The sequence below is a fragment of the Ahaetulla prasina genome, chromosome 13, assembly GCF_028640845.1.
Source record: "Ahaetulla prasina isolate Xishuangbanna chromosome 13, ASM2864084v1, whole genome shotgun sequence".
Lineage (NCBI taxonomy): Eukaryota > Metazoa > Chordata > Lepidosauria > Squamata > Colubridae > Ahaetulla > Ahaetulla prasina.
The window spans coordinates 1,117,250-1,142,708 of NC_080551.1; the positions used below are offsets into that span (position 1 = coordinate 1,117,250).

Here is a 25,459-nt window from a genome sequence, read left to right on the forward strand (position 1 = left end):
CAGACAAGGGAGGAGACCAGTGGCTGACTACAACCAGGAGTTTAGTGATCTGGTTCCCATGATGAGAGGATGGTCGGAGGTGACCCTTGTGGACATTTACAAAGATGGCCTGAATGGAGATTTGTATGCGCTGTGCTGGGCACGGGCCTCTCCAACCACACTGTATGGCTGGTATACCTTGGCAGCGGAGATGGAAATCGAGCTGGCGAGGGATAGTAGTCGAGCAGAGCACGTTGGAAGGCAAAACCCCGCCCATTTCCCTAGAGGCCCTTCAAAGAGGCCCTTCGGAGAATGGGAGGCAACGTTCTACTGCTTGCTACAGATGTGGGAAAGAAGGCCACCGAGCAGCTGACTGCCAGGTGAAGCTGGTGCCAAAGACGACTCCTAGTGGTAGAAAGGAACCGGTGAAACCAACTACTAAGGCGCGAGAGCCGGCAAAGGCAAAAGAAGGCGTCGCCAAGAAGGCCACTTCCATCGAGGAGGAGCGTGGGACGCCAACCAAGTCAGATGACAGCGAAACCACATCCGAGTCCGATGAAGACCTTCTGGTGAGTTGGACACGGGGTCCTTTGAATATCCCGGTCAAACTGCATGTCCCTTCCTCGGGAAATAAAGGGGAAATGCTAGCGCTCCTAGACTCCGGGTGTACTAGGTGCATCATCAGCCCCGAGGTAGTAGAGAAAATGGAACTAAATTGAGAACCTTAAGTAGGCCTATAGCCTTTGCCCAGTTGGATGGCTCTGTGGCAGGGGGAGGCCCCGCCCATTTTGTAACGGAACCCATAGAAATGACGATGGGAGACCATCAAGAGGTCCTAAACTTCATAGTAGCCCCGGGGATGGACCAGCCTCTGCTGCTAGGCCTGTCATGGCTGCGGAATATGGGGAACCCCCCATATTAACTGGAAGACGGGGGTCTTACGCTTTTGCTCTAAGGCGCCAAGAGTGGAGACGTGATGGGGGCAATGACAGAACGAATAGAAGGGGAGGAGAGAATTCCCTAAGAATACTGGGACTTATGAGAAATCTTTAGTGAGAAAGCATCAGATGTTCTACCCCTGCCCCCCATAGGCCTACTGACTGTGCAACAGATATACTCCCAGAGGTAAACCAAAAGCTTACCCCATGACCCAAAAAGAATTGGGGGAGCTACGTAAATTTATAGACAAAAATTTAGAGTGGGGGTTTATACAACCGGCTAGGCCTCGAGTGGCTGCACAAATGATGTTCCGAGAAAAGAAAGATGGCTCCTTTCGTCTCATAGTCGACTATAGAAATTTGAACGCGATATGCGCCAAAAACGTATACCCCATGCCGCTCATGGAAGACATGTTAGCCCATCTAGCAAAAGGGAAGTTTTTTACCAAATTAGACCTACGAGAGGCTTACTACAGAGTTCGTATAAAGGAAGGGGATGAGTGGAAAACAGCTTTCAACTGCCCCCTGGGATGCTTTCAGTTTCGAGTACTTCTGTTTGGACTGCAGGGGGCGCCTGCAGTTTTCATGCAATTAATAAATGAAATACTCCATCAACACTTTTTTAAAGGGGTTCTTGTTTACCTCGATAATATACTTATCTACACAGAAACAATGGACGAGCACATAAAGCTAGTAAGAGTGGTACTCAAAAAATTATTAGCCGCAGAACTTTATTGCAAACTATCCAAATGTGATTTTCATCAAACAAAAATAGACTACTTAGGGTACCGCATTTCGGCGGACGGATTGGAAATGGACCCAGAGAAAGTGAAAGCTGTCTTGGAATGGGCCCTTCCACGCACACGCAAACAGCTGCAAAGTTTCTTGGGATTTGCGAACTTTTATCGTCAATTCATCCCCTCCTTTGCTCAAATTGCTTTGCCAATCACCAACCTCTTAAAAACTAAAGGAGATATAAAACCCAAACCTTCATTACCCCTTGAATGGTCAGTGGAATGTCAAGTGGCGTTTGAAAAGTTGAAACGGCTGTTTGCTGCTGAACCTATCTTAAAACACCCCGACATGGATGTTCCTTTTGTGGTATAAGCAGACACTAGTGATGTAGCGGTCGGAACCATTTTGCTCCAAAACAATGCTGATGGTAAACTACAACCTTGTGCTTTCACTTCCCGAAAATTGACTGAAACTGAAAGAAGGTGGGCTATTTGGGAGAAAGAAGCGTTTGCAGTCCACTGGGCTCTTCGTACTTGGAGACAATTCTTAGAGGGCTCTAACCATCCTTTTGAAGTTTGGACTGATCACAAAAATTTGGAAGTTCTAAAAACTCCTAGAAAACTTTCGCCTAAACAAGCCCGCTGGGCTCAATATTTTAACCGCTTTAATTTTACTTTACATTACATTCCCGGAGGAAAGAACTTTCTAGCGGATGCTCTTTCACGACTGCCACAATACAATGGTGCACGTTCCGAGGTGGTACGCCCAATACTCCCCATTCAGCAATTAGCAGCTCCGGCTATAACCCGAAGCCATACCAAAACTGAGACATCACTACCAGATGAATTAACTAAGTTGTTAAAAGAAGCTTTGAACACAGATGACTGGTTCTCGACTCATTCGCACGAATGCACGCTCCGTGATGGACTAGCTTGGATTGGAGCAAAGCTATATGTTCCTGTATCACTCAGAGAAACCATACTACAACGATGCCATGATGCTAAAATGGCAGGACATTTTGGTTTTGTAAAAACCTTGCACCTTCTTAAAAGACAATTTTGGTGGCCAGAACTTAAAAAGGACATTAAATCTTATATAGCAAGTTGCCCTGTTTGTGCATCATCTAAAAGACCACCAGGAAAACCTCCTGGATTGCTTCAAACAGTAGCCCGGCCAGGAGCCCCATGGAAAGAAATATCCATGGATTTCATAGTGGAGTTACCCGAAAGTGCGGGCAATACAGTAATCTGGGTAATTACAGATTTGTTCTCCAAACAAGTCCACTTCATCCCATGTTCCAAAATACCTTCTTCAAAAACTTTGGCAAAAATGTTTGTACAACATATTTACAGACTCCACCGAGTTCCCGAACGCATAATCTCGGATCGAGGAGTTCAATTCACTTCTCAGTTTTGAAAGAGTTTTTGCGGCTGATAGGCTCCACCCAAGGATTAAGCTCCTCCCATCATCCTTAGACTAATGAAAGCTGTGAACGCTCGAACGCGTTATTAGAACAATATCTACGGTGTTACATTAATCATCAACAAGACAATTGGGCGGACTTGCTACCTTTTGCGGAAGTAGCCTACAATAATTCAATTCATAGTAGCACAGGATTCACTCCTTTTAAAATAGCCTCTGGTCAAGACTTTGTTCCCATCTCAGAACTTCCAAAGGAAAAAACCACGATTTCATTGTTATCAGAATGGATAGATCAAATACAAAGCACATGGAAGATGACTCGCAAAGCAATTGATGACGCCCACTGTGCACACAAAAAACAAGCTGATAAAAAAAGGTCTCCAGAGAGCAAGTACCAAGTCGGAGATAAGGTTTATCTCTCCACCAAATAATTACAAACCACTCAAAAGTAAAAAAAAACTTGGGCCTAAATATGTGGGACCTTTCCCGATAGTAAAAGTCATAAACCCAGTGACTGTACAGCTAGAATTGCCAAAAACTCTGAGAAGAATTCACCCTGTTTTCCATGTTAGCCTACTGAAACCAGAACACACGTCTTCGTTCTGTCAGAGACAGTCTGACAGTCACTTAGTTGAGGAGCAATCCACAAAGATCAGAGTCTACATGGTTAGTAAAGGCAGAAGAACTACATAAGGCAATTGCTGGAAGGAGAAATTTCTATTGTTATTAATCTCAGGTGGTCTAACCAACCTAAAGATTTACCTCCATCAACTGGTCCACCTCGGATTTCCAGCTGTCGGGAGAGCTCCTCTCTGAAAGCCTGGTTCTTAAATCGCCGACCAGGAGTTAGTCCACACAGAGGTTTGTCAGCAGGTCGTGCAACCTCCACTTCTTGGGTGATTTCTGCAAATCTCATGACTTGCTATCAAGTTTTTTGTTTTTTAAAAAAAAAGGAGTATTAGAAGAACGGAAGAGTATATTTGTGGCTCAGGCCTGAACTGTGGATTCCTTGGTGCTCTCTGAGCTTGTTTTCTTGTAAATGTTTCTCAAAACCTGCATTTCCACAAGCCTAGGGATCCCCTGGGGAGAGGAAGTCTGCGCTGGCTATGCAGTAATACCTCGGTACTTGGCATTAATTCGTTTTGGGAGGTGCGATGGGTAGTAAAGGGGACAAGTCCCAAACAAACCACGAGACTTACCATCTACATTCCTTGATACAGAGTCTGTCCCTTGTCCTATGTCAGCGACCTTCCCTGTATGGCTGATTTCCTGTTCATTCCCCATAGCCATCCCCCTCTTCCTCTAGCAGCGTGTTTGAGTACTAAACAAAGGTCGAGTACTGGGACATTTTCACATCAAAATGCATCAAGAAATACATCAAATGCATCAACGAGTTTTGAAGCAGCCGAGTACCAAGGTAATAATACCAATATTATACATAATAGTGTATCTGTCCTAGTGACTTTGCTCTATTTTTATCCACATTTAATGTTTAACTGATTTTTTTGAATATTTTTAATTTTGATTTTATTGTCTGTCACTAAGAGTCACTTTGAGTAAGATGAGCTACCATATAAATTTGATAAACAGCACACATATTCTGAAATGTGAATAGGAAGAATATTCCAGCATTTAAAAAAGTTTCTATAAAGGACAGCTGTCTCAGGAGCAAGGTATATATAAAGTGTGCTACCAGTTTTTATAAATTCAAGCATCTGAACTTAAACAACAAATTTAAATTACCAAACTCTCATCATAGTCTTCTGCCTTTGGATTCACGCAGACAATCATACGCACTTTACCCTCACCATCAAAATAATTCTTAAAAAGATGAGTCAATTTGGAGTCTCGGTAAGGGACCATCTGAAGAATTAAGCAGAACAAAACATTCTCAGAGTTTAGGAACTGAGAAAGTGAGGAAAGGAGGAAAAACCATAGAAATAGGTAACTACACACCTTATTGGTTCCATAAGTTTGATTCTCTCGCAAAGCTTCTATACAGGTTCTTAATGTCATCAGTGATTGATTGATATTACCTGGAAGAGTTAATGGCACTTGTCTGACAACCATCTGATATGATGCCTACTCACAAAAGAATTTGTCTTTATAAGAATTTCTTAATTTCCTGTTTTTGAAAGAACATGGGATCACCTCTCCTATGAAAAGGAAATAGCCACTTTGCGTTTTCAATATCCTTGCAAAGGATAGGGAAAGAGAAATTTCCAGAAATAAGGACCATTTTAACTAAACTTTGGACAGTGGTCGAAAGCCTTAGCTAAAGGACTACTATGGAAAGTATAAGGGGAAGGTTTACGACAGGGGCACCATCAGGCCAATCTTGGCAGGTTCAGCACTGGACTATGAGGAAATCCCAAGACTCTAAACTAAACTAGAAGACTATGCCAAACCACTTCCATACAGTTGCCCAGAAAACTGTTAGTTTTTCTAACTCTGAGAAGACATCACAAGTTAAACATGATTAAAAAGGAACTCTATTTTACAAGGAAAACTCCACCCAAATAATCCTAACAATTGTCCCAATGCATATCCATCTTTGAAGAATGGCGGCCTGGAAGGTACCATAATGTATAAACGTGCTATTTTACTTTTGCCTAGTAAGAACAGGGACTGAGAATGTTTCAAATCCTTTGCAATTAAAGTTAAAATATTATATTAAAATTAAAGTTAAAATAATATTTTCCACCTGAATAGTTTTTCAAAACTAAAGGAATTCCATATTAATTTTCCTCCAAGATTTATCTATCACTTAAGAAACAAGAGCTATTTTAGCTCTTATATAACAGAAAAAACATACAGAACCAAGAGCCAGAAAAACCTTCTGGATAGAGAAGAATCTTTCAAAGAAACTTCCATATTTCTGTGGGCCCCTTGGCCTCTGTGATCATTTTGTGGCTTCCCTCACGTCAGTCAGCCCTGTTTCTTTCTGCTGGGAAAGGCAATTTAACAGAGTATCTCCTGCTTGCTTGAAGGAACGGTCCACTTGAATTCAAACCAGAAATCCTTGTCTGAAAGAAGACACACAACCCCATTCACTGGTATCAAAGTACCCACCAGCCTCACGGAGTCTGTTTCCTTCGGCTTTGGTCCTGTTTGTTCTCTCACTCCCTGCTAGGTCAACCAGGGATAACTGGCTCAAAGATATTAACTCTTTGTCCTGCAAGAAAAGAGATGTTATGATTTTCAATCAGGAAACTACATATACATGCATCAAGATGAGAATTTCTGGACTTTTTAGGGAAAGCATAAGTTACAGCCAGGACTCTGAGCAACATTTATGATGACTTGTGCTACTGGTCGAACAATTATCACTTTTTGAAAAGTTGACTAAAGAAAGAAATCATCTCTTTGCTAGCCAACCTTGATTTTACCTGCAGAACATTATCTCCATCTGCATTGAGAGGAGCCTGGGCCAGTTTAATTAGAAATACACTGTGGGAACGACTAGATTCTCGATTCAGTTGAGTGTGTGCAATGCGCCTCTTCTTTTGGCCTGTTAAAAGAAGGGAAAAAATTTAGATCAACTATCATAATTCAGTCAGGGCAGAATTTTAGCTATTGTCTCTCAAAGAATATTGTTGAATGATGAAAAAAAAAACGCAAACAACAGAAGATTGGAGCATCTTCCCTATCAGAAAAGGCAAAAACATTAGGCTATTTTCACGATCTTTGTAACATCTTCCCCTTCCCCAACTTTGATTGGCCCCAACTTGCAAACTTTTAGGAAGGCCCTAACCGCATGGCTGGGCCACTGTGCTTGGCAGATTGGCAATGGGGTGGGGGGAGCTTTTACAATGGCTTTGATCAGCTTGATGCAAGGATGGATTTTGCTGATGAACAGTTGCTTTTGTTTTCAAGAGGTTGTTTATTTTATGCATGTATATTGCTCTAACTTTCTTATTGCTGTTTGTTGTGAGCTTAGGGAGATAAGCGGCCACACAAATGCAATCCATCCATCCATATACTATTAAAACTCATGTCTATTTATTTGTGACCTTTAACTGGGCAAAACAGTTTACAATAGAGCAACAATTATTAAACCAAGACACCTTAAATAGGCTAACTTATCAATTGCAGGGACTCATTACTCCTGTGGGAATGAAATTTGGGAAAGTAATGGATGTTCAGCCATCCACTTCATTGTGATCACATGATCATGTCTAACTCTCCTTGACAGCTTCCCACAAGACAACAAGGAAGTTGGCAGTGAAGATCGCAATTTCCTCCCCAGCCTCTCCCCACAGCACACCATATGCACCCCAACCTGTGCCCACTTTCATGCAACCTTCCCAATCCATGCTGCACCTTTCACACACCACATCATACCCTCCCCCATCTGGCAGCAGCCATTTTGGGCTGGCCTTGAACTTACAACTTCTTGTCAGCTTCCCCACTGACTTTCTCTCTGCAAGCTTCTCATAAGCAAAGCAAATGGAGACAGGGAGATTTCCAATGCACATCAGCTTTCCATAAGAAAATTCAATGGGGAAGCCAGCATAAAGTCAGAAGTCACTCTCACTCCCACTGCTTTTTTGTCTATCTGTGGGCATTCTGTTTCTCTGTTTAGGTAAGGAAATATCTCTGAAAGAATGACGCAATGGGACCCAAGCTGTCTAGTAAATTCTAAATGGAGAAGAATTACAGTTAATGAATATGTATTCTGCTACAAATACACCCTTCCAAACTCCTTGTAACTGAAACTCACACCTACAAATACAGATAAGAGAGAAATGCTGCAGCTTATAGATGAGTTATTTTATAATGACAATCACTGGAACCACAAGGCTTTAAAAAGGAAAAAGCAGATCAATGGGACAGTTCAGCATGATTTTCAGTCCATGGCTCTGTAGCAGGGGGGCTTCAATACAGTGCCCAAGTCCTACTGGAGGCTTTTCAGGGGACAGCCAATTATCTGGTTGACTAATACAGAAACAAGATGCTGAATAAAACACATTTCCTTTCACGCCTCATGGCTCTTTTACTCAATAGCATGCTGTCTTCAAAATGATTTGACATGGAGTGTTTCAAGTGACATTTTCAGGAAGTAACTCTATTTCTTACCTCTCCAAAACACTTCAAAGGCTTCTTCTGTAGATTTAACTTCTACCTCAGTGCAACCTGCAACATACATGTTGTGATTTTGATCCTCACGGAGAATTTTAGATTGAGGAAATCTGCAACAGGGATATTCCAATGATATCAGTTATCTAAAACAATTAGTTCCTTTTAATAATTTAAACAATACAGCCAAAAGACGACCAGAGGTAGATGCAAGCATTTCGTATTGGCTCATCAGCACCTACATTACAATAACATGGTTGAAATCAGCCTCAAGAGAATTAATTAAGCCTGTGACATATGCAGGAAAGCAACCAATGGTAAGCCTTATGCCCGTGGGAGGCATAGATTGACATAAATCCATTTCTGCACGCACAAGGGGGGCTTCAGTTAATGGCAACTGCCTCAGCAAACTGTTGATATCAGTTATCAGTATTTGACAGTTACTTAAGACAATGTTGAATTAGATAGATGCATTTTAGTTTCTGCTGAGACTGACAGCTATCATTAGTTTATCCAGGCAAGCGAAGAGAATAGAGGGAAACACAGACTGTCCAGATTACACACAGGGATACAAGCATATTCTCTTGTCCATGCAAACTACTAGCGAGCAAAAGTCACATTACAAGCTTTACAAGGTAGAAAGTAACCACTGATTACTACAAAGGTAGGGAGGATAATATCCACATACGTGAAGTCAGCATTCCGCAGTGGAGTGCCACAGTTGTTCCACCTACCAAAGAAAATAATTTTCCCCAGTGACTTTCCTTGTTACTAAATATTCAACTGACAAGCATTTCCCTAAGAACCACTTTTATCATGACAGCTACTAAGTCTCAGAAAACATTCCCGTGCCCAGTTAAAGAATTGTCCAAATTTTGGCAACAACTAATAGTTAAACCAGGCTAAACCAAAGAGTATCAACAGGAGAAAGCAAGTCCTACTTAGCAATGTCTTTTGATAAAGCAGACTTTTAAAAGGCTATTTCCAAAGCCTATGAACATGGGAAAACTACAGCTCTCCAAATTTAGAGCTCGAAACAGGAGGATGCTACTGTTTATCTAAACAGTATCTATCTACCTATCTAGGCTTAGAACCCGACACAGCCTATTTTCCCCAAGCCATCAACTACCGGATCTATAATCTACTATATACATTACCTTTCCTTGAATCTAAATCACTGAACCACAATTTTACTTGCATATACTATAACTGGCTTGTTAGCATAGTTCCTGATTGAAGAAAAACTACTCACTTTGGTTTTGTGGGATCAAGCGGAGATTCATCCAAAAGATCATAAATGTAGTTGTTATAAATTTCAATGTAAGACACAAACACACTGTAGACACTGTCTTCATCAATATCTTCCAGTTTACAATTATCTTGCACATTGATCATGTCAGCAATTTCAGGGTCTACTTGTCGCCTGCCAAGGTGAGAATCATCTGCAGTTATTGCTTCAATGAAGCTTCTCTAACATTCCTGAATGATTCCAGTCAGTCAGAGCCACTTACTTGCCCACCGGTGTCTTGGGAACTGGAAGTGCTTCTCTTTTCTGGCGTTCAAGTAAAGCATCCACTTCACATTGTACCTCAACTCCATTCTTATCATCAAGTTTGAAGACCTGGGGATTAAGGGTCACAGGATAAATAAGGGGATCCTTGCCAAGAGATATCCAGAAAGTGTTATTTCACTAGTTCCGGGACAGTAATGAAAGCAGTGAAGGCTCCGATCCTGGCCTGGATTGCTTGAGTTCCGTTGAAAAGGGGGATGACTTTACTGGAGACTGGCAGGCCTGCCTCACTCATTCAACTCACTACCACAATTTTAACAAGTTCAAAATGCATCAAGTACAATCAGATATTACCCTTCAAAACAACCTATTTTCAGCAAACTGTTTGTGGAAATGGGGGGACTCTTCATCTCCACTTGCTTTTTCCTTCTCTTTCCCAATTTTCCTTCTCCTTCTTTTCCTCAAGGTCTTATGGCTATCCATTTTTAGGCCCTCCTATTTATTTGTGCTAACCTGCCAATTCCCAAGACTTGGAGACTGAACTCACGTAGCGCTTGGCCTGAAAAGACGCTATGCTGTTGAAGATCATGTCCAAGCAACGAGGAAGCAGACCTCCCTCACCAGACGATCCTGTCATAGTGTGCGTTTTTCCACTTCCCGTGACTCCATATGTAAAAAGGAGGCCTAGAATTCAAAAGCACAGAGACACAATTTTCTTATATACTGTATGAAAATACTTTACCATTATTTTTTTGCCATCTAATGAGAAACTTTTAAACATAGTACAAGTTACCAAGATGTCCAGATCATCAGCTGTCAATGGACTTTGCAATGCAGTTAACAAGTACAATCAATGTGCATGAAGGAACAGTTATGAGATGAATCTTCGGGTCTAAAACCTCAGAAAGACATTAAACAAGGGGAGGTTGAAAAATTATTTTCTTAAGTTTCTTTTGAAGAAATCAGCATGAAAGAGAACTTGCAGTAGTTTTTTAAAATTGTGCCAAGTGTTCAAAAGTGCATCTGCACTAGAGACAGCACTATAAACAGATGTTTTCAAGCACTGAGCAATATAATTTAGGCATATTTCATTCTAAAGCAGTGGTTCTCAACCTTTATAGTGCTGCGACCCCTTTAATACAATTCCCCACGATGTGGCGACCCCAACCGTAAAATTATTTTTTTTAGGCAGCGATCTCAGCGCGCCTCAGCAGCCGCAGAAGGGGAAAAAAAGCGGCAAACTGTTTTTTTGAATTTATCGCGCCAGAAGCCGTATTGGCTAGCGATCTGAACTGCTTGCGATTGCCTTGAGGACGGAGGCATTAAAGCGGAGACTCCTCCCCTATTAAGTTTATGGCGCCTGAAGCCAGATAAAGCTAGCGATTGGGAGTGATTGCAGTTGGCTTGAGAGGGAGACATCAGAGCAAAGATTTCTCTTTTTTAATTCATCTCGCCTGAAGCCGAATTCGGCTAGCGATTTGAAGAGCCTGCAGCTGGCTTGTGGAGTCAACCATTAGAGCGCGATTCTTCGACTCGCAAGTATACTTCCCATATTGCTGATGGTCTTAGGTGACCCCTGGCAAATCGTCATTCGACCACCAACGGGGTCGCGACTCACAGGTTGAGAATCGCTGTTCTAAAGGAACAGACAAAAAGATCCATGTGGTCATCTTGGCAATGAATCAGATATGTTTTTTTCCTAATGCCTTCTTCCCAAGTTTTTTTTTAATTTCTCAGTCTTACAAATGGGATCTTTTACTACCATATTCAATCCTGTTTCCATATTATAAAACCTTTGAAGAATTGGTGGAACTATCAAAGATGCAGGTCACAAATAAGATTAAATATTTGGGAATCTACTTGATAGCAAGATGTAGTACACTTAGAGAATAACTATAGTAAACTCAAACAACAGAGAGTGACAGACTTGGCAAAGTGGGAGAATTTACAATTATCATTAATAGGGAGAATATTAAGATGAATATATTGCTTAGAATTCTATATTTATTCCAGACAATTCCATTTAGGTTGGGGAAAGAATATTTCGAAGAATTGAATAAAATTGTATTGAAATATATCTGGCAGGGCAAAAAAGCGAGGATAAAACTAAAATTGTTGCAAGATGCCAGAATACGAGGAGGTTTGGGATTGCCTAATTGGGAATTATACTATCAAGCAATAAATCTGATGTGGATTAAGGAATGGATAATGTTAAGTAATACTAGAATATTGACTTTAGAAGGACATGATTTGTTGCTGCGATGGCATGCCTTCCTATGGTATAAGGAAGCAAAAACACAGAGGTACTTCAGAAGACATTTTATATGAGAGGCCTTATTATTAAATTGGGAGAAGATTAAGCGACAATATTATTTAAAAATTCCAGCCTGGTTATCAACTATTGAAGCATTCTCATATTTAGAAAGGAACATTTAGAAAGGAACAAATAGTTAGATATAGTGAATTATTAAATGAAAAGGGTGAACTTAAATCTATGCAAGAATTAGAAATACAAGGTATAAAGATGAATTGGTTTTCTTACTTGCAAATACATTGTAGATACGATAAAGATTGTAAGACAGAAGGTTTCTATAATAATTTAACTAATTTAGATAAAATTTTAACAGGTATTGATGAAAACATAATTAAAAAATTATATAGATATTTATTAGAGGTTAAATTGGAAGAACAAGTTAAAGAAACAATGATTGCTTGGGGGAAAAATTTTGGATATGGGATTGACTTAGAGAAATGGCAAAAACTGTGGGTGCAAAATTATAAAATGACAATGTCAACTGCATATAAAGAGAATTTGTATAAGATGTTTTACAGGTGGCATCTACCCCTAATGAGAATAGCCAGAATGTTCAAGAATAAATACGAAAAATGTTGGAAATGTCATGAGATACCGGGCTCATATTACCATGTGGTGGACATGTGTAGAAGTGACAAGATATGGACTAAAATCAACACGTGGTTGGAAAAAATGATAAAAAAGCTCATAGACTTTAAACCAGAGGTTTTTTTATTGGGGATTATACCTGAAACATATAACAGAGAATTGAGATATTTGATTGTAAATTTATTAACAGCGGCTAGAATTGTGTTTGCTAAAAATTGGAAAAATGAGAAAATACCAACACAAGATGAAGTTATTAAGAAAATAATGGAATGTCATCTAGAGTGGACAGGTGTTCTTTTACCATTTCTTTGCCTATTTTAATTTGTGTTTTTAGTCTGTCTTTTACAGTTGTATTTTTGGCAAGTTCGGCTATTTTTTGTTTTTGCGTGAAGACAGATGCAAAGAAGGAATTAAGCAGTGCTGCTTTCTCCCTGCTGCCCATAACTTCCTTGCCATCTTCTCCCTTTAGTGGACCAATTGCTTCCTTGACTTTTTTCTTGTGTTATTTCATTCAGTGCCTTAGCTTTTCTGACTTCAGCTTTGCAGATTCAGGCTATATGCTGGTATCTCCCTTTGTTTATATGTCCCTCTTTCCATTTTTTATATTTATTTTTTTTGTCTTTCCATTTGTCAGAGAACTCTTTGTGCAGCCATGGTTTCTTTTTGAATTTCTTATTTTTCTTTTTCGATGGTATTGTGCTGGACTGGGCTTTTATAATCAATTTTTTAGAACTTCCCATGCTTTTTGAGTTATTTTCCCCTTGAAGATTTTCATCCATCAAAACCTTTCCAAGTTTGTTGAAACCAACCCTTTTAAAGTCTAGGACAGGGGTGTCAAATTCAAGGCCCGGGGGCCGGATCTGGCCCACGGGGTGCTTAGATTTGGCCCACTCTTTCATCTGACCTAACTATATAAACTTTACTGTCTCTTGGTCCTCTGAGATGCAGCCCCTCCCTTCTGGGAATGCAGACTACATAGCACAGGCTATATTATCTACCTGGAAAAAATTCTCTAGACAATAGCAGAGTAGACAATAGTCAGATGAAAGTCAACTTCATACATCCCATTGTCTTTCCTTAAGAGTTCACACAGGCTGCTTTGAGTCATGCTCCACTTTTATAGGCGGATAGCAAAAATATTTGTAAGCTTTACTGTGTTTCACAGACAAGTGAGCACAAAATACTGTGGGCAGATAAACTGCAAGTGCAAAAATTTCAGGACAGAATTAGTTGGTTTAGTAAACTGAGCTTCCAATGTGCACAATTTACACACTCCTGTGCTGTGATGCTAAGTTTCAAAACATTTTTTTTAAATTTACATTTATATCCCGCCCTTCTCCGAAGACTCAGGGCGGCTTACAGTGTACAAAGCAATAGTCTCATTCTATTTGTATATTTACAAAGTCAACTTATTGCCCCCCCAACAATCTGGGTCCTCATTTTACCTACCTTATAAAGGATGGAAGGCTGAGTCAACCTTGGGCCGGGCTTGAACCTGCAGTAATTGCAGGCTATTGTGTTCTAATAACAGGCTCCTTACAGCCTGAGCTATTCCGGCCTTCATTTAAAAATGAAGACTTCTAGGGTGGACTTACTGAGCTCAGTGCATGTGCATTCAATGCATGCTTATTTCTTGATGTCCAACTTTTAGAATGAACTTATATTCAGGTTTTGCTCACCAGTGGTGCTTGGCAATTCCAAGTACAGAAACAGATTTCCACTACTGGTTTACTAATTGCAATTGAGATCATTAAGTCCATTGTTAAATGGCACAGTTGTTGAACACAACATCAGTGATCATGCAAACTCACATCAGATCTTACCGGTTACATGAATAGAATAGAATAGAATAGAATAGAATTTTTTATTGGCCAAGTGTGATTGGACACACAAGGAATTTGTCTTGGTACATATGCTCTCAGTGTACATAAAAGAAAAGATATGTTCATTAAGAATTCTAAGTACAACACTTAATGGTAGTCATAGGGTACAAATAAGCAATCAGGAAACAATATCAGTATAAATCGTAAGGATACAAGCAACAAAGTTACAGTCATACAGTCCTAAGTGGAAGGAGATGGGTGATGGGAATGATGAGAAGATTAATAGTAGTGCAGATTTGGTAAATAGTTTGACAGTGTTGAGGGAATTAGTTGTTTAGCAGAGTGACGGTGTTCGAGAAAAAACTGTTCTTGTGTCTAGTTGTTCTGATGTGCAGTGCTCTATAGCGTTGTTTTGAAGGTAGGAGTTGAAACAGTTTATGTCCAGGTTGTGAGGAGTCTGTAAATATTTTCACAGCCCTCTTCTTGATTCGTGCAGTATACAGGTCCTCAATGGAAGGCAGGTTGGTAGCAATTGTTTTTTCTGCAGTTCTAATTATCCTCCGAAGTCTGGGTCTTTCTTGTTGGGTTGCAGAACCAAACCAGACAGTTATAGAGGTGCAGATGACAGACTCAATAATCCCTATGTAGAAATGTATCAGCATCTCCTTGGGCAGTTTGAGCTTTCTGAGTTGGGGCAGAAAGAACATTCTTTGTTGTCCTTTTTTGATGACATTTTTTTTAAATTGAAAAAGTTTTACAAAATTTTAACAAATATCTGCCCTCCTTCCCCCAACTCCCCCCACAACCCCCTAGCCTTCCCAGAGCAAAATACAGGGTATATCAAACATCTAACAATCATAAGCTAAACTTATGCTAATTATCCATAAACTCTCATCCTCCCCTAGGACCTTAACTCTCCTTTTACATAATATTTTTAATGACGTTTTTGATGTTAGATGTCCATTTTAAGATCTTGCCATATGGTAGAACCTGGAAATTTGAAGATCTCTACAGTTAATACTGTGTTGTCTAGTGTTGTAAGAGGTGGAAAGTATGGAAGGGTTTTTCCTAAAGCTACCACCATTTCTAGTTTTGAGTGTGTTCAGTTCCAGATTATTCTGGTTGCAGCACGAGGCTAGTTGTTCAAACTCCCGTCTGTATGCGAATTCATCGGTCTCGAATGAGACCAATCACTGTTGTATAATCTGCAAATTTCAGTAGTTTAACAAGTGGATCGTTAGAGATGCAGTCATTGGTATACAGAAAGAAGTGGGGAGAGCACACAGCCTTGTAGGGCCCCGGTGCCAATTGTACAGGTATCTGATGTGATTCTGCTTAGCTTCACCTGCTGCTTCCTGTTTGTTAGGAAGCTTATGATCCACTTACAAGTCTGTTCCGGTACCTGTAGCTGGTTTAGCTTAAGTTAGAAGAATGTCTGGAATGATGGTGTTGAATGCTGAACTAAAGTCTACAAAGAGGACCTTTGCGTAGTTCTTTGGAGATTCAAAATGTAGGATGTAGTGCAGAGCCATATTAACAGCATCATCCCTTCATCTATTTGCTCAGTATGCAAATTGCAAGAGGTCTAACAGAAGATCCATGATGGTTTTTATCTGGGACAGCACTAGCCTTTCAAAGGTTTCATGACTACAGATGTTACAGCAACGCGTCTGTAGTCATTCAGTTCCTTGATGGTGGGCTTCTTTGGCACTGGGATGATAGTAGAGCGTTTGAAGCAAGAAGGAACATAGCACATCTCTAGTGATTTATTGAAGATACGGGTGAAGATGGGGGGCCAATTGGTCAGCACAGACTTTTAAGCAAGGAGTTATCTTGTCTGGGCCTGGAGCTTTTCCTGGTTTTGTCTGTGAAATAGGTCTTGCACTTCCTTTTCTATGATCACTAGGGGTTGTGAACCCAATGGGATGGGGTCAGTTGTAGGAGGCTTGGCTGATGTTGGTGTGTCTGGAATGGGGGTTGTGGAGATAGGTGGCTGTAGTTTCCTTTCAAACCTGCAGTAAAACACGTTCAGGTCATCTGCCAGCTGTTGATTTCCTTCAGCCTGGGAAGAAGGTTTGCTGTAGCCGGTGATATTTTTAAGAGTTTTCCACATGTTTGCTGGTTCATTTGTTGAGAACTGTTTCTTTAGCTTTCCAGAGTAGTTTCTTTTTGCTGCTCTGATCTGCCTTGTTAATACATTTCTGGCCTGATTGTACAGCATTTTATCACCTTTTCTGTAGGCTTCCTCTTTGGAATGACGTAGCTGCTTAAGTTTAGTGGTGAACCAAGGTTTGTTGTTACTGTATATTCGCACATACCTGGTCGGTACACATAGGTCTTCACAGAAACTGACATATGATGTTACAGTATCTGTGAGTTCATCCAGGTCTGCAGAGGTATCTTCAAAAATATTCCAATCAGTGCAGTCAAAGCAAGTCTATAGCTTTAACTTTGCCTCCTCTGTCCAGGTCTTCACTGATTTGTTGGTTTTGTGGTTTTAAGTCTTTGCCTGTAAGCAGGTACAAGGTGAATCATGCAATGATCAGTATCCCACAGCTGCTCATGGTAAGGACTGTTAAGCATATTTTAGTGTTGTGTAGCAAGGGACTAAAGTATTCTTGCCTCTAGTGGGACAACTTACATGCTGAAAGTATTTTGGTAGCTCTTTCCTTAAGTTTGCCTTCTTTACATCTCCCAAAATAATGGCCAGTGAATCAGGGTATTTGGCTTCAGCCTCCAAAATTTGGTCAGCTAGTGTTCATGCCTTGTTTATATAGGCTTGTAGTGGGACATAAACAGCAATTAGAAGAAATGAGGAAAATTCACGAGGCGAATAGTATGGTTTGCAGTTGATAATTAATTTCTCTAAATTTTCATCACAGAATTTATATATTATAGTTATATCCTGAGACCAGCTGTTGTTGATATATAAGCATAAGATATATACCATGAATCAGTGGTTGTTAAGTACAACATCACATGAATAGAATAGAATTTTATTGGCCAAGTGTGATTGGACACACAAGGAATTTGTCTTGGTGCATATGCTCTCAGTGTACATAAAAGATACCTTCATCAAGGTACAACACTTACAACACTTAATGATAGTCATAGGGTACAAATTTAACACGTAATGCTAGTCATAGGGTACAAATAAGCAATCAGGAAACTCATGACCTCTCGCCTGGACTACTGCAATGCTCTCTACATGGGGCTCCCCTTGAGGAGCACCCGGAAACTTCAGTTAGTCCAGAATGCAGCTGCGCGGGTGATTGAGGGAGCTGTTCGGAGCTCCCATATAACACCAATCCTGCGCAACCTGCACTGGCTGCCTGTGGTCTTCCGGGTGCACTTCAAGGTGTTGGTTACCACCTTTAAAGCGCTCCATGGCTTAGGACCAGGTTACTTACGGGACCGCCTACTGCCGCCATTTGCCTCCCACTGACCCGTGCGCTCTCACAGAGAGGGACTCCTTAGGGTGCCGTCGGCCAAGCAATGTCGGCTGGCGGCCCCCAGGGGGAAGGGCCTTCTCTGTGGGGGCTCCTACCTTATGGAACGAACTTCCCCCTGGACTTTGACAATTCCCTGACCTCCGGACCTTTCACCGCGAGCTTAAGACCTACTTATTTGTCCGCGCGAGGCTGGCATAGAATTTTTAGATGTTTTATGTGCTTTAATTTTTAATTAGTTTTTTGGGTTTTAAATGTATTTTAAATTTTGGGCCAAATTTAATAAGTTTTTTAGCTATTGTTTTATTTGTATTGTGTGTTTTGATTGTTGTTTTTATATGGCTGTTCACCGCCCTGAGTCCTTCGGGAGAAGGGCGGTATACAAATTAAAAAATTATTATTATTATTATTATTATTATTATTATTATTATTATTATTATTATTATTATTATTATTACGACTGAGTTGCAACTTTCTGCTGAATTTCCCATTGAGTTTGCTCATTGGAAGCAAACTGTGAAGGTTGCAAATATATTTTATTTGATTGAAGTTTACTATAACCATTACAAGCACCCTAAATTACTATCACATGACCCCGGGAACATTGCAATGGACAAAACTTTGAGGCCCAGTTGTAAGTCTAATTTTTCAATGTTATGGTAACTTTTAATGGTCACCAGTCAGAAAAATACTTGTTAATATAATACAATTTTTGCAAGCTGCTTAATACTATAATATAGGGTGGCACAGTGGTTAGAATGCAGTATTGCAGGCTAACTCTGCCCACTGTCAGGAGTTTGATCCCGACCGACTCAAGGTTGACTCAGCCTTCCATCCTTCCACGATTGGTAAAATGAGGGACCCACATTGTTGGGGGCAAGAGGCTGACTTTGTAAACTGCTCAGTGTGCTGTAAAGCACTATGGATATAAGTGCTATTGCTATATATACAATAATTGCATTGTTTGAAGTTGCTATGTAGGTGGCAATCCAAACTGTTAGTACAATTAAATTAAAAACTGCAATAGGAAGCAGGAGTTTTGAATCAATTATATGAACAAATGTAATTCTTTGTTGGGGGAAAAAGATTCATATTACTAGTCCAGAGAGAGATTCAGTCTTAATAACTTAATTACATCATACCATTTTTTCCACGGATAAGATCTTCCACTAGGGGTTTAGCAACCACATCAAATACATATTTCTGAGAAATGCTTGTGCCAAACACTTCTTTAAATGAATACTGAACCTGGAAAAAAGTTTAACAGTTAGGAAGCAATTAACCAGCAGCTTTACTCATTTGCTGTTTCACGTAGTCTTCTCATTTACTTTCATACTGCATCAAAGTTTTGAATGCACAACTGCTTCATAGTCAATTTATCTAATGCTCCAACAATAATACCTGTGGTCCTTTTCCTATTTTCTTGAGAAAAAGTAACTAGTACAAAAAAAATCTAAAAGTTTTTATCTCCCTATAATAATGTTGAATGCCATTTGGTAGGTGAATCAGTCTTCCCAAAAGTACGTTTTGCTTCATGCATTATGTATTTCCAGCAACAGAATCACTAAAAAGAACCTTAGTATGATTAAAAGGTAAAGGTTCCCCTTGCACATATGTACTAGTCGTTCCCAACTCTAGGGGACGGTGCTCATCTCCGGTTCAAAGTCAAAGAGCCAGTGCTGTCCGAAGACATCTTTGTGGTCATGTGGCTGGCATGACTAAATGCCAAAGGTGCAGGGAACGCTGTTAGCTTGCCACCAAAGGTGGCCCCTATTTTTCTACTTGCATTTTTTACGTGCTTTTTAACTGCTAGATTGGCAGAAGCTGGGACAAATAACGGGAGCTCACCCTGTTACATGGCACTAAGGATTCGAACCGCTGAACTGCCGACCTTTTCATTGACAAGCTCAGTCTCTTAGCCACTGAGCATTACTGTATTTTTCAAACTATAAGACGCTCTGGACTACAAGATGCACCTAACTTTTGGGGAGGAAAACAAGAAAAAAAAATCTGCCTGCCTCCCAGCAATTTGCCTCCTTGCAGCAAGCAGCAAACAGCCTGGTCCACTTCAGCACAGCCTGATTTAGCACGAGCAGCCGATTGGCGGTTGGATCTGCCTCCTGGAATACCACTGATCAGCTGTTCCAGGCTGCGGGGATCACTGCCGCCTCCCTGCGCCCTATTTTCAGCCTCCGCACATCCCGTTTTCGGCCCGTTCCAGGCGGTGGGCAATGCCATCGCTGCTGCCTATCCCTGCCATCTGGAATGGGCCAAAAATGGGGCGTGTGGAGGCGATCTCTGCAGCCTGGAACAGCTGATTGGCAGTATTCTGGGAGGCAGATCCAACCGCCAATCAGCTGCTCATACTAAATCAGGCTTTGCTGAAGCTGACCAGGCTGTTTGCTGCAAGGAGGCAGAAGCCAAAGAGTGGGGGCTGGCAGGTGGGTGGGGCTTCGGCAACATTCACTCTATAAGACGCACAGACATTTCCAACCACTTTTTTGGGGGGGCGGGGGGAGTGCATCTTATACACTGAAAAATACGATAATTCAAAAAGGAATTCTAATCCTATGCATACACACTATGATAAATGCAGCTGCCTTAAATGACACAATCTTAATAAAAATGCAGATTGAAACACATAGTTAACAATAGTACATTTTCAACAAGAACTACCTCTTTATATTCTCCATTACGGGCAATACGGTACCCATCAGGTGAGTGAACTTGGACTGTTGTGCTGCTGATCACTTCTATGCAACACTCTTGGTTTGGTACACTGACTGGGCGGACCCGGCAATACACCTAAACAGAGGAAAAAATGCCCTATTTAGATACACCAGCTTAAGACTGTCCTCCTTGTCTACAGAACAAATATCAGAATGGAAAGTCTTTACAACTGGTCCTCAACATACCACAATTGAACCCACAATTTCAGTTATAAGTTGGGTCACATGACCATCTGTTTTTACATTTTTTGCAATGGTCATTATGCATACCAGCACGCATAAAACAACCCTATTATTATGGGGCAGTTTCTGTTGGAAACAGGAAGTAAATGCTGGTTCTCAATTAAAACCTCATAAATTGTAGTCATGGGGCAGCAGGGTGCTTCAAACAGTTGTAAAAGTGGGCCAGATGCTGAGCTCTAAAAATGTGGTCATGTGATGGGTGGGAATACCTCCCCCACCAGGTTTCAGAATTTTAAAACCAATAGTAAGTCCCATTTTAGGGGATATATTGTAATATAATATAACAACAGAGTTGGAAGGGACCTTGGAGGCCTTCCAGTCCAACCCCCTGCCCAGGCAGGAAACCCTACACCATCTCAGTCAGATGGTTATCCAACATTTTCTTAAAAATTTCCAGTGTTGGAGCATCTACAACTTCTGCAGGCAAGTTGTTCCACTTATTAATTGTTCTAACTGTCAGAAAATTTCTCCTTAGTTCTAAGTTGCTTCTTTCCTTGATCAGTTTCCACCCATTGCTTCTTGTTCTACCCTCAGGTGCTTTGGAGAATAGTTTGACTCCCTCTTCTTTGTGGCAACCCCTGAGATATTGGAACACAGCTATCATGTCTCCCCTAGTCCTTCTTTTTATTAAACTAGACATACCCAGTTCCTGCAACCGTTCTTCATATGTTTTAGCCTCCAGTCCCCTAATCATCTTTGTTGCTCTTCTCTGCACTCTTTCTAGAGTCTCAACATCTTTTTTACATCGTGGAGACCAAAACTGGATGCAATATTCCAAGTGTGGCCTTACCAAGGCATTATAAAGTGGCACTAACACTTCACGTGATCTTGATTCTATCCCTCTGTTTATGCAGCCCAGAACTGTGTTGGCTTTTTTAGCAGCTGCTGCACACTGCTGGCTCATATCTAAATGGTTATCCACTAGGACTCCAAGATCCCTCTCACAGGTACTACTATTGAGCAAGGTACCACATATACGGTACCTATGCATTTTGGTTTTTTTGCCTAAATGTAGAACCTTACTTTTTTCACTGTTGAATTTCATTTTGTTAGATAGCGCCCAATGTTCAAGTCTGTCAAGATCTTTCTGTAACTTGAGCCTATCTTCTGGAGTGTTGGCTATTCCTGCCAGCTTGGTGTCATCTGCAAATTTGATGAGTTCCCCATCTATCCCCCCGTCCAAGTCATTGATGAAGATGTTGAAGAGTACTGGGCCTAAAACAGAACCTTGGGGTACTCCACTGCATACTTCCCTCCATGTGGATGTAGTTCCGTTGAGGACTACACGTTGAGTGTGGTTGGTCAGCCAGTTACGAATCCATCTGGTGGTGGTGCTGTCTAACCCACATTTTTCTACTTTAAACAGTCGCTAAGCAACTGGTCCTAAGTTGAGGACCATTTGAACTAGCATCAGAAGATAAGTCCAATGGTTTGTAGCTCATATGTGCTTCGATTAAGGCATCGATCTTTTTAGGTTGGCAATATTTGAAATCACCTTGATACCTGCCGTTTCTGGGGTTTAAAACAACCTTATCATAGCTGGGTGAAAAACCACTTACCCAGAATCAAGGAAATAATGCTAAATTCTAAATGAAGCTTTCAAAAAAAAGTGTCAGTCTTTATTGGCTTTGCAGATTTTGCCTCTTCTCATATTAGAAAAACGTAGTAATTCATATACAAACGCATTAACAAAATAAAGAAGCAAGTCCAGCTTTCAGAGTCAAATCCTACAATATGGAAGAATAGATTAAAGAGCTAATTCTGCTGTAAAACAGCCACTTACCCCAACAGGATCCTTCAAACTATTGTTAGATGCTTTTTTAAATGCGTGTTTCCTAGGAGTTTTAATTCTTCTGGAAATTAATAAATGTCAGATAAGTTACAAATAAAATCAAAGATGCACACTACACAAAGCAATCAACTCAACTGATCTATGAAATGCTCTATTGCAGCAATGCAGAGGAAGACCAAAGCAGCCACAAAGGCTGTTAAAAGCAACTAATACAAGTGGTATTACTTTATTAATACTAATAAACAAAGTGTGAAGAATGCGTGGACGTGTTACTTAGAAGATGCCTTCTAATATCCATAACAACTGCATGTAAAATCTTCCATATTTTTGAATTAACTATTGTGAACAGAAAATCCAAATCTACAGAGCAAATCCTTAGACAGTAAAAGAAGGAAAATGAAAGCTGGAAAGATTGGTCTATTTTCCACCAGAATTTTCGTAGATTTAAAACCCACCATTTTTCTATTTTTCCCCAAAGGCCAAGCCTCCTTAATTGTGAAAATCCCATCAGGGAGTAGCTGCTGTGCCCTTTCTCCCCACTGTACTATAAAAGCAGGGCCCTCAACAAAACTTTTAAAATGTATAACTAAAATTCCCAGTAAGAGCCATGGTGGCACAGTACTGCAGGCTACTTCTGCTGATTGCTAAGCAGTTCTAGTCTTACCAGCTCAAGGTTGATTCAGCCTTCCATCTTTCCAAGGTCAGTAAAAATGAGGACCCAGATTGTTGGGGGCAATATGCTGACTCTGTAAACAGCTTAAAGAGGGCTGCAAAGCACTGTGAAGCGTATATAAATCTAAGTGCTATTGCTATATGAATATCAAAATGACAGGCATAACAGCTGAAATTCAGCAGTGACTATTTTTTAAAATTCACACCACTTTCCCCATGGAAAATGCCTAGTATAGTTGTGCAATTTGTTTGGCATCGTGTCTTCAATTTTCTTTATCACTTCATCCATTAGGTGCTGGCAATAGTTACTTATAAGCAGTGTAACATCCATATAATCTATGCCCATCTCACAAATCAAATTATAACAGCCAAGATTGGTTTTTTGGTGATCATATTTCAACACTGCAAATGTGTACGTTAATACTGTACCCTTTATCTGAAAAGGCTGAGGATTCCATTCCTATACCTGTACAGCAGTTGACTATTGTGCCAGATCACACTGCTTTCTGTAGGAAGGTAGCACCCACCCCCCTCCTAGAAGAATGAAACATTTTAGAAAATATTTAAAAGGCAGAATATATTTCCTGACAGACCTGCCGCCGTCCTCTGGGTTCACCACGGTGCTGGTGGTGGTGGACATGCTCACCAAGATGGCACACTTCATCCCATGCCGGACTGCCCACAGCCGCAAAACGGCCCGCCTCTTTCTGCAGCACATCTTCCGCCTCCATGGTCTACCGGACAGGGTGGTTTCGGACCGCTGGAGTTCAGTTCACAGCCCGCTTCTGGAAGAGCCTGATGGCCGCGTTGGAGGTGCAGCTGTGTCTGTCGTCATCGCACCATCCGGAGACCGACGGGGGTACAGAGAAGGTCATCGGTATACTGGAACAGTATCTCCGTTGCTTCATCAACCAGCAACAGGACAACTGGGCCGACTACCTGTCCCTGGCGGAGTTTGCTTTTTAACAACTCTCAGCACACCTCTACTCAGATGACCCCGTTCTTTGCCAATGTGGGTACCATCCGCGGCTCTTCCTCTGGCACCACCGACTCTCCTGTTCCCGAACGCAGACCTTCCTGACGGAATTGCATGCGGTCCAACAGTTGGTACGCCAGCAGCTGAATCGGGCAAAGGAGGATTACAAACGGTCCGCCGACCGCTCCCGACGGGCAACGCCCCGCTGGCAGTTGGAGACCGGTGTGGCTCTCCACCAAACACCTCCCGTCCGACCGCCGGTAAAGAAGTTGGACCACCGATTCATCGGCCCGTTCCCTGTCGAGGCAGTCATCAACCCGGTAGCCTACCGACTGACCCTGCCACGATCCATGCGGATCCACCCGTTTTCACCGGTCCCTTCTGGTTCCTGAGGCCACACCGAGTCCCCTTCGGTGCCCAACAGCACCGTCACTGTCGCCGAGGACGGATCGGAGGAATCTGAAGTCCACAGCGTCACGAGACTCGCTGGCTAAAGGGTCGTTTCCAATATTTGATCGCGTGGAAGGGATACGGGACTGATTTCTCCTGGGTAGATGCCTCCGACGCTCATGCCCCTGACCTGGTGCAGGCCTTCCATGAGCAGAACCCAGCCCGACCGCATCCCGATCGTCAGCCCGGGGAAGGGCCCTGCGGTGAGGATAGTGTTGTGACCCAGGTTCCTGGACCCAGACTCCTGGACTCGGATGATTCAGAAAATGAGGGAGAAGACCTGGCAAGCCCTGCTTCTCTTGAGCCCTCTCCTCCCTGGCACCCACTCAGAGGGAGGGGCCGGGGCCTGATTCTCCGGGCCTTCTTCTGATTTGGCAACGCCCAAGAACAGTTTTGAGGGACGCAAGGTTACGAAGGCTTGATCGGCGCGCAGCAGCGGAAGAGTTGGGACAAAGCCAAGTCATAATTGTCATGCAGTGACATCTGCAGAGACTATAAATAGGAGGCGGGACTTCCTGGTTTTTTGTCTCGGACAAAACAATGAATTTGGCGCAAGCTAATTCATGGAGGGAAGAATATATTCGTGAGTAATTCTGGCCTTATCTATAATTTCCTCGTTATCTCCAGAAACTTGGCAGGCCCGTGGGTAGACGTGGCCAGGACATGTATCTATGTAAATAAAAGGAAAAAAAAGGAAGGCCTCTGACGGACTCTTTGCTGGGAGTATTGGGGGAAGGGAAACAGAACAGGTAAAGGTTCC

General features: G+C 41.5%; 1 protein-coding gene across 5 annotated transcripts in view; it reads right to left on the reverse strand.

Moving 5' to 3' along the window:
• KIF23 (kinesin family member 23) overlaps positions 1-23,746 on the reverse strand; it is a 34,262-nt gene extending 10,516 nt beyond the window's left edge. For 2 of the 5 annotated variants that reach the window (XM_058156762.1, XM_058156760.1), the window contains exons 1-14: positions 23,703-23,746; positions 22,593-22,662; positions 20,514-20,642; positions 18,980-19,085; positions 10,211-10,347; positions 9,665-9,774; positions 9,406-9,576; positions 8,842-8,883; positions 8,154-8,266; positions 6,464-6,585; positions 6,147-6,249; positions 5,031-5,110; positions 4,818-4,937; positions 3,837-3,996 (exon numbers count right to left, since the gene is read on the reverse strand). In XM_058156762.1, the coding sequence (XP_058012745.1) occupies positions 3,837-3,996; positions 4,818-4,937; positions 5,031-5,110; positions 6,147-6,249; positions 6,464-6,585; positions 8,154-8,266; positions 8,842-8,883; positions 9,406-9,576; positions 9,665-9,774; positions 10,211-10,347; positions 18,980-19,085; positions 20,514-20,642; positions 22,593-22,662; positions 23,703-23,731 (1,492 nt within the window). In that variant the 5' untranslated portion in view covers positions 23,732-23,746. Of the gene's footprint in view, positions 1-3,836; positions 3,997-4,817; positions 4,938-5,030; positions 5,111-6,146; positions 6,250-6,463; positions 6,586-8,153; positions 8,267-8,841; positions 8,884-9,405; positions 9,577-9,664; positions 9,775-10,210; positions 10,348-18,979; positions 19,086-20,513; positions 20,643-22,592; positions 22,668-23,702 lie in introns of those variants that run through there. The other 3 variants (XM_058156763.1, XM_058156761.1, XM_058156764.1) reach the window with 2 other exon arrangements.
• Positions 23,747-25,459: the final 1,713 nt, after the last annotated feature.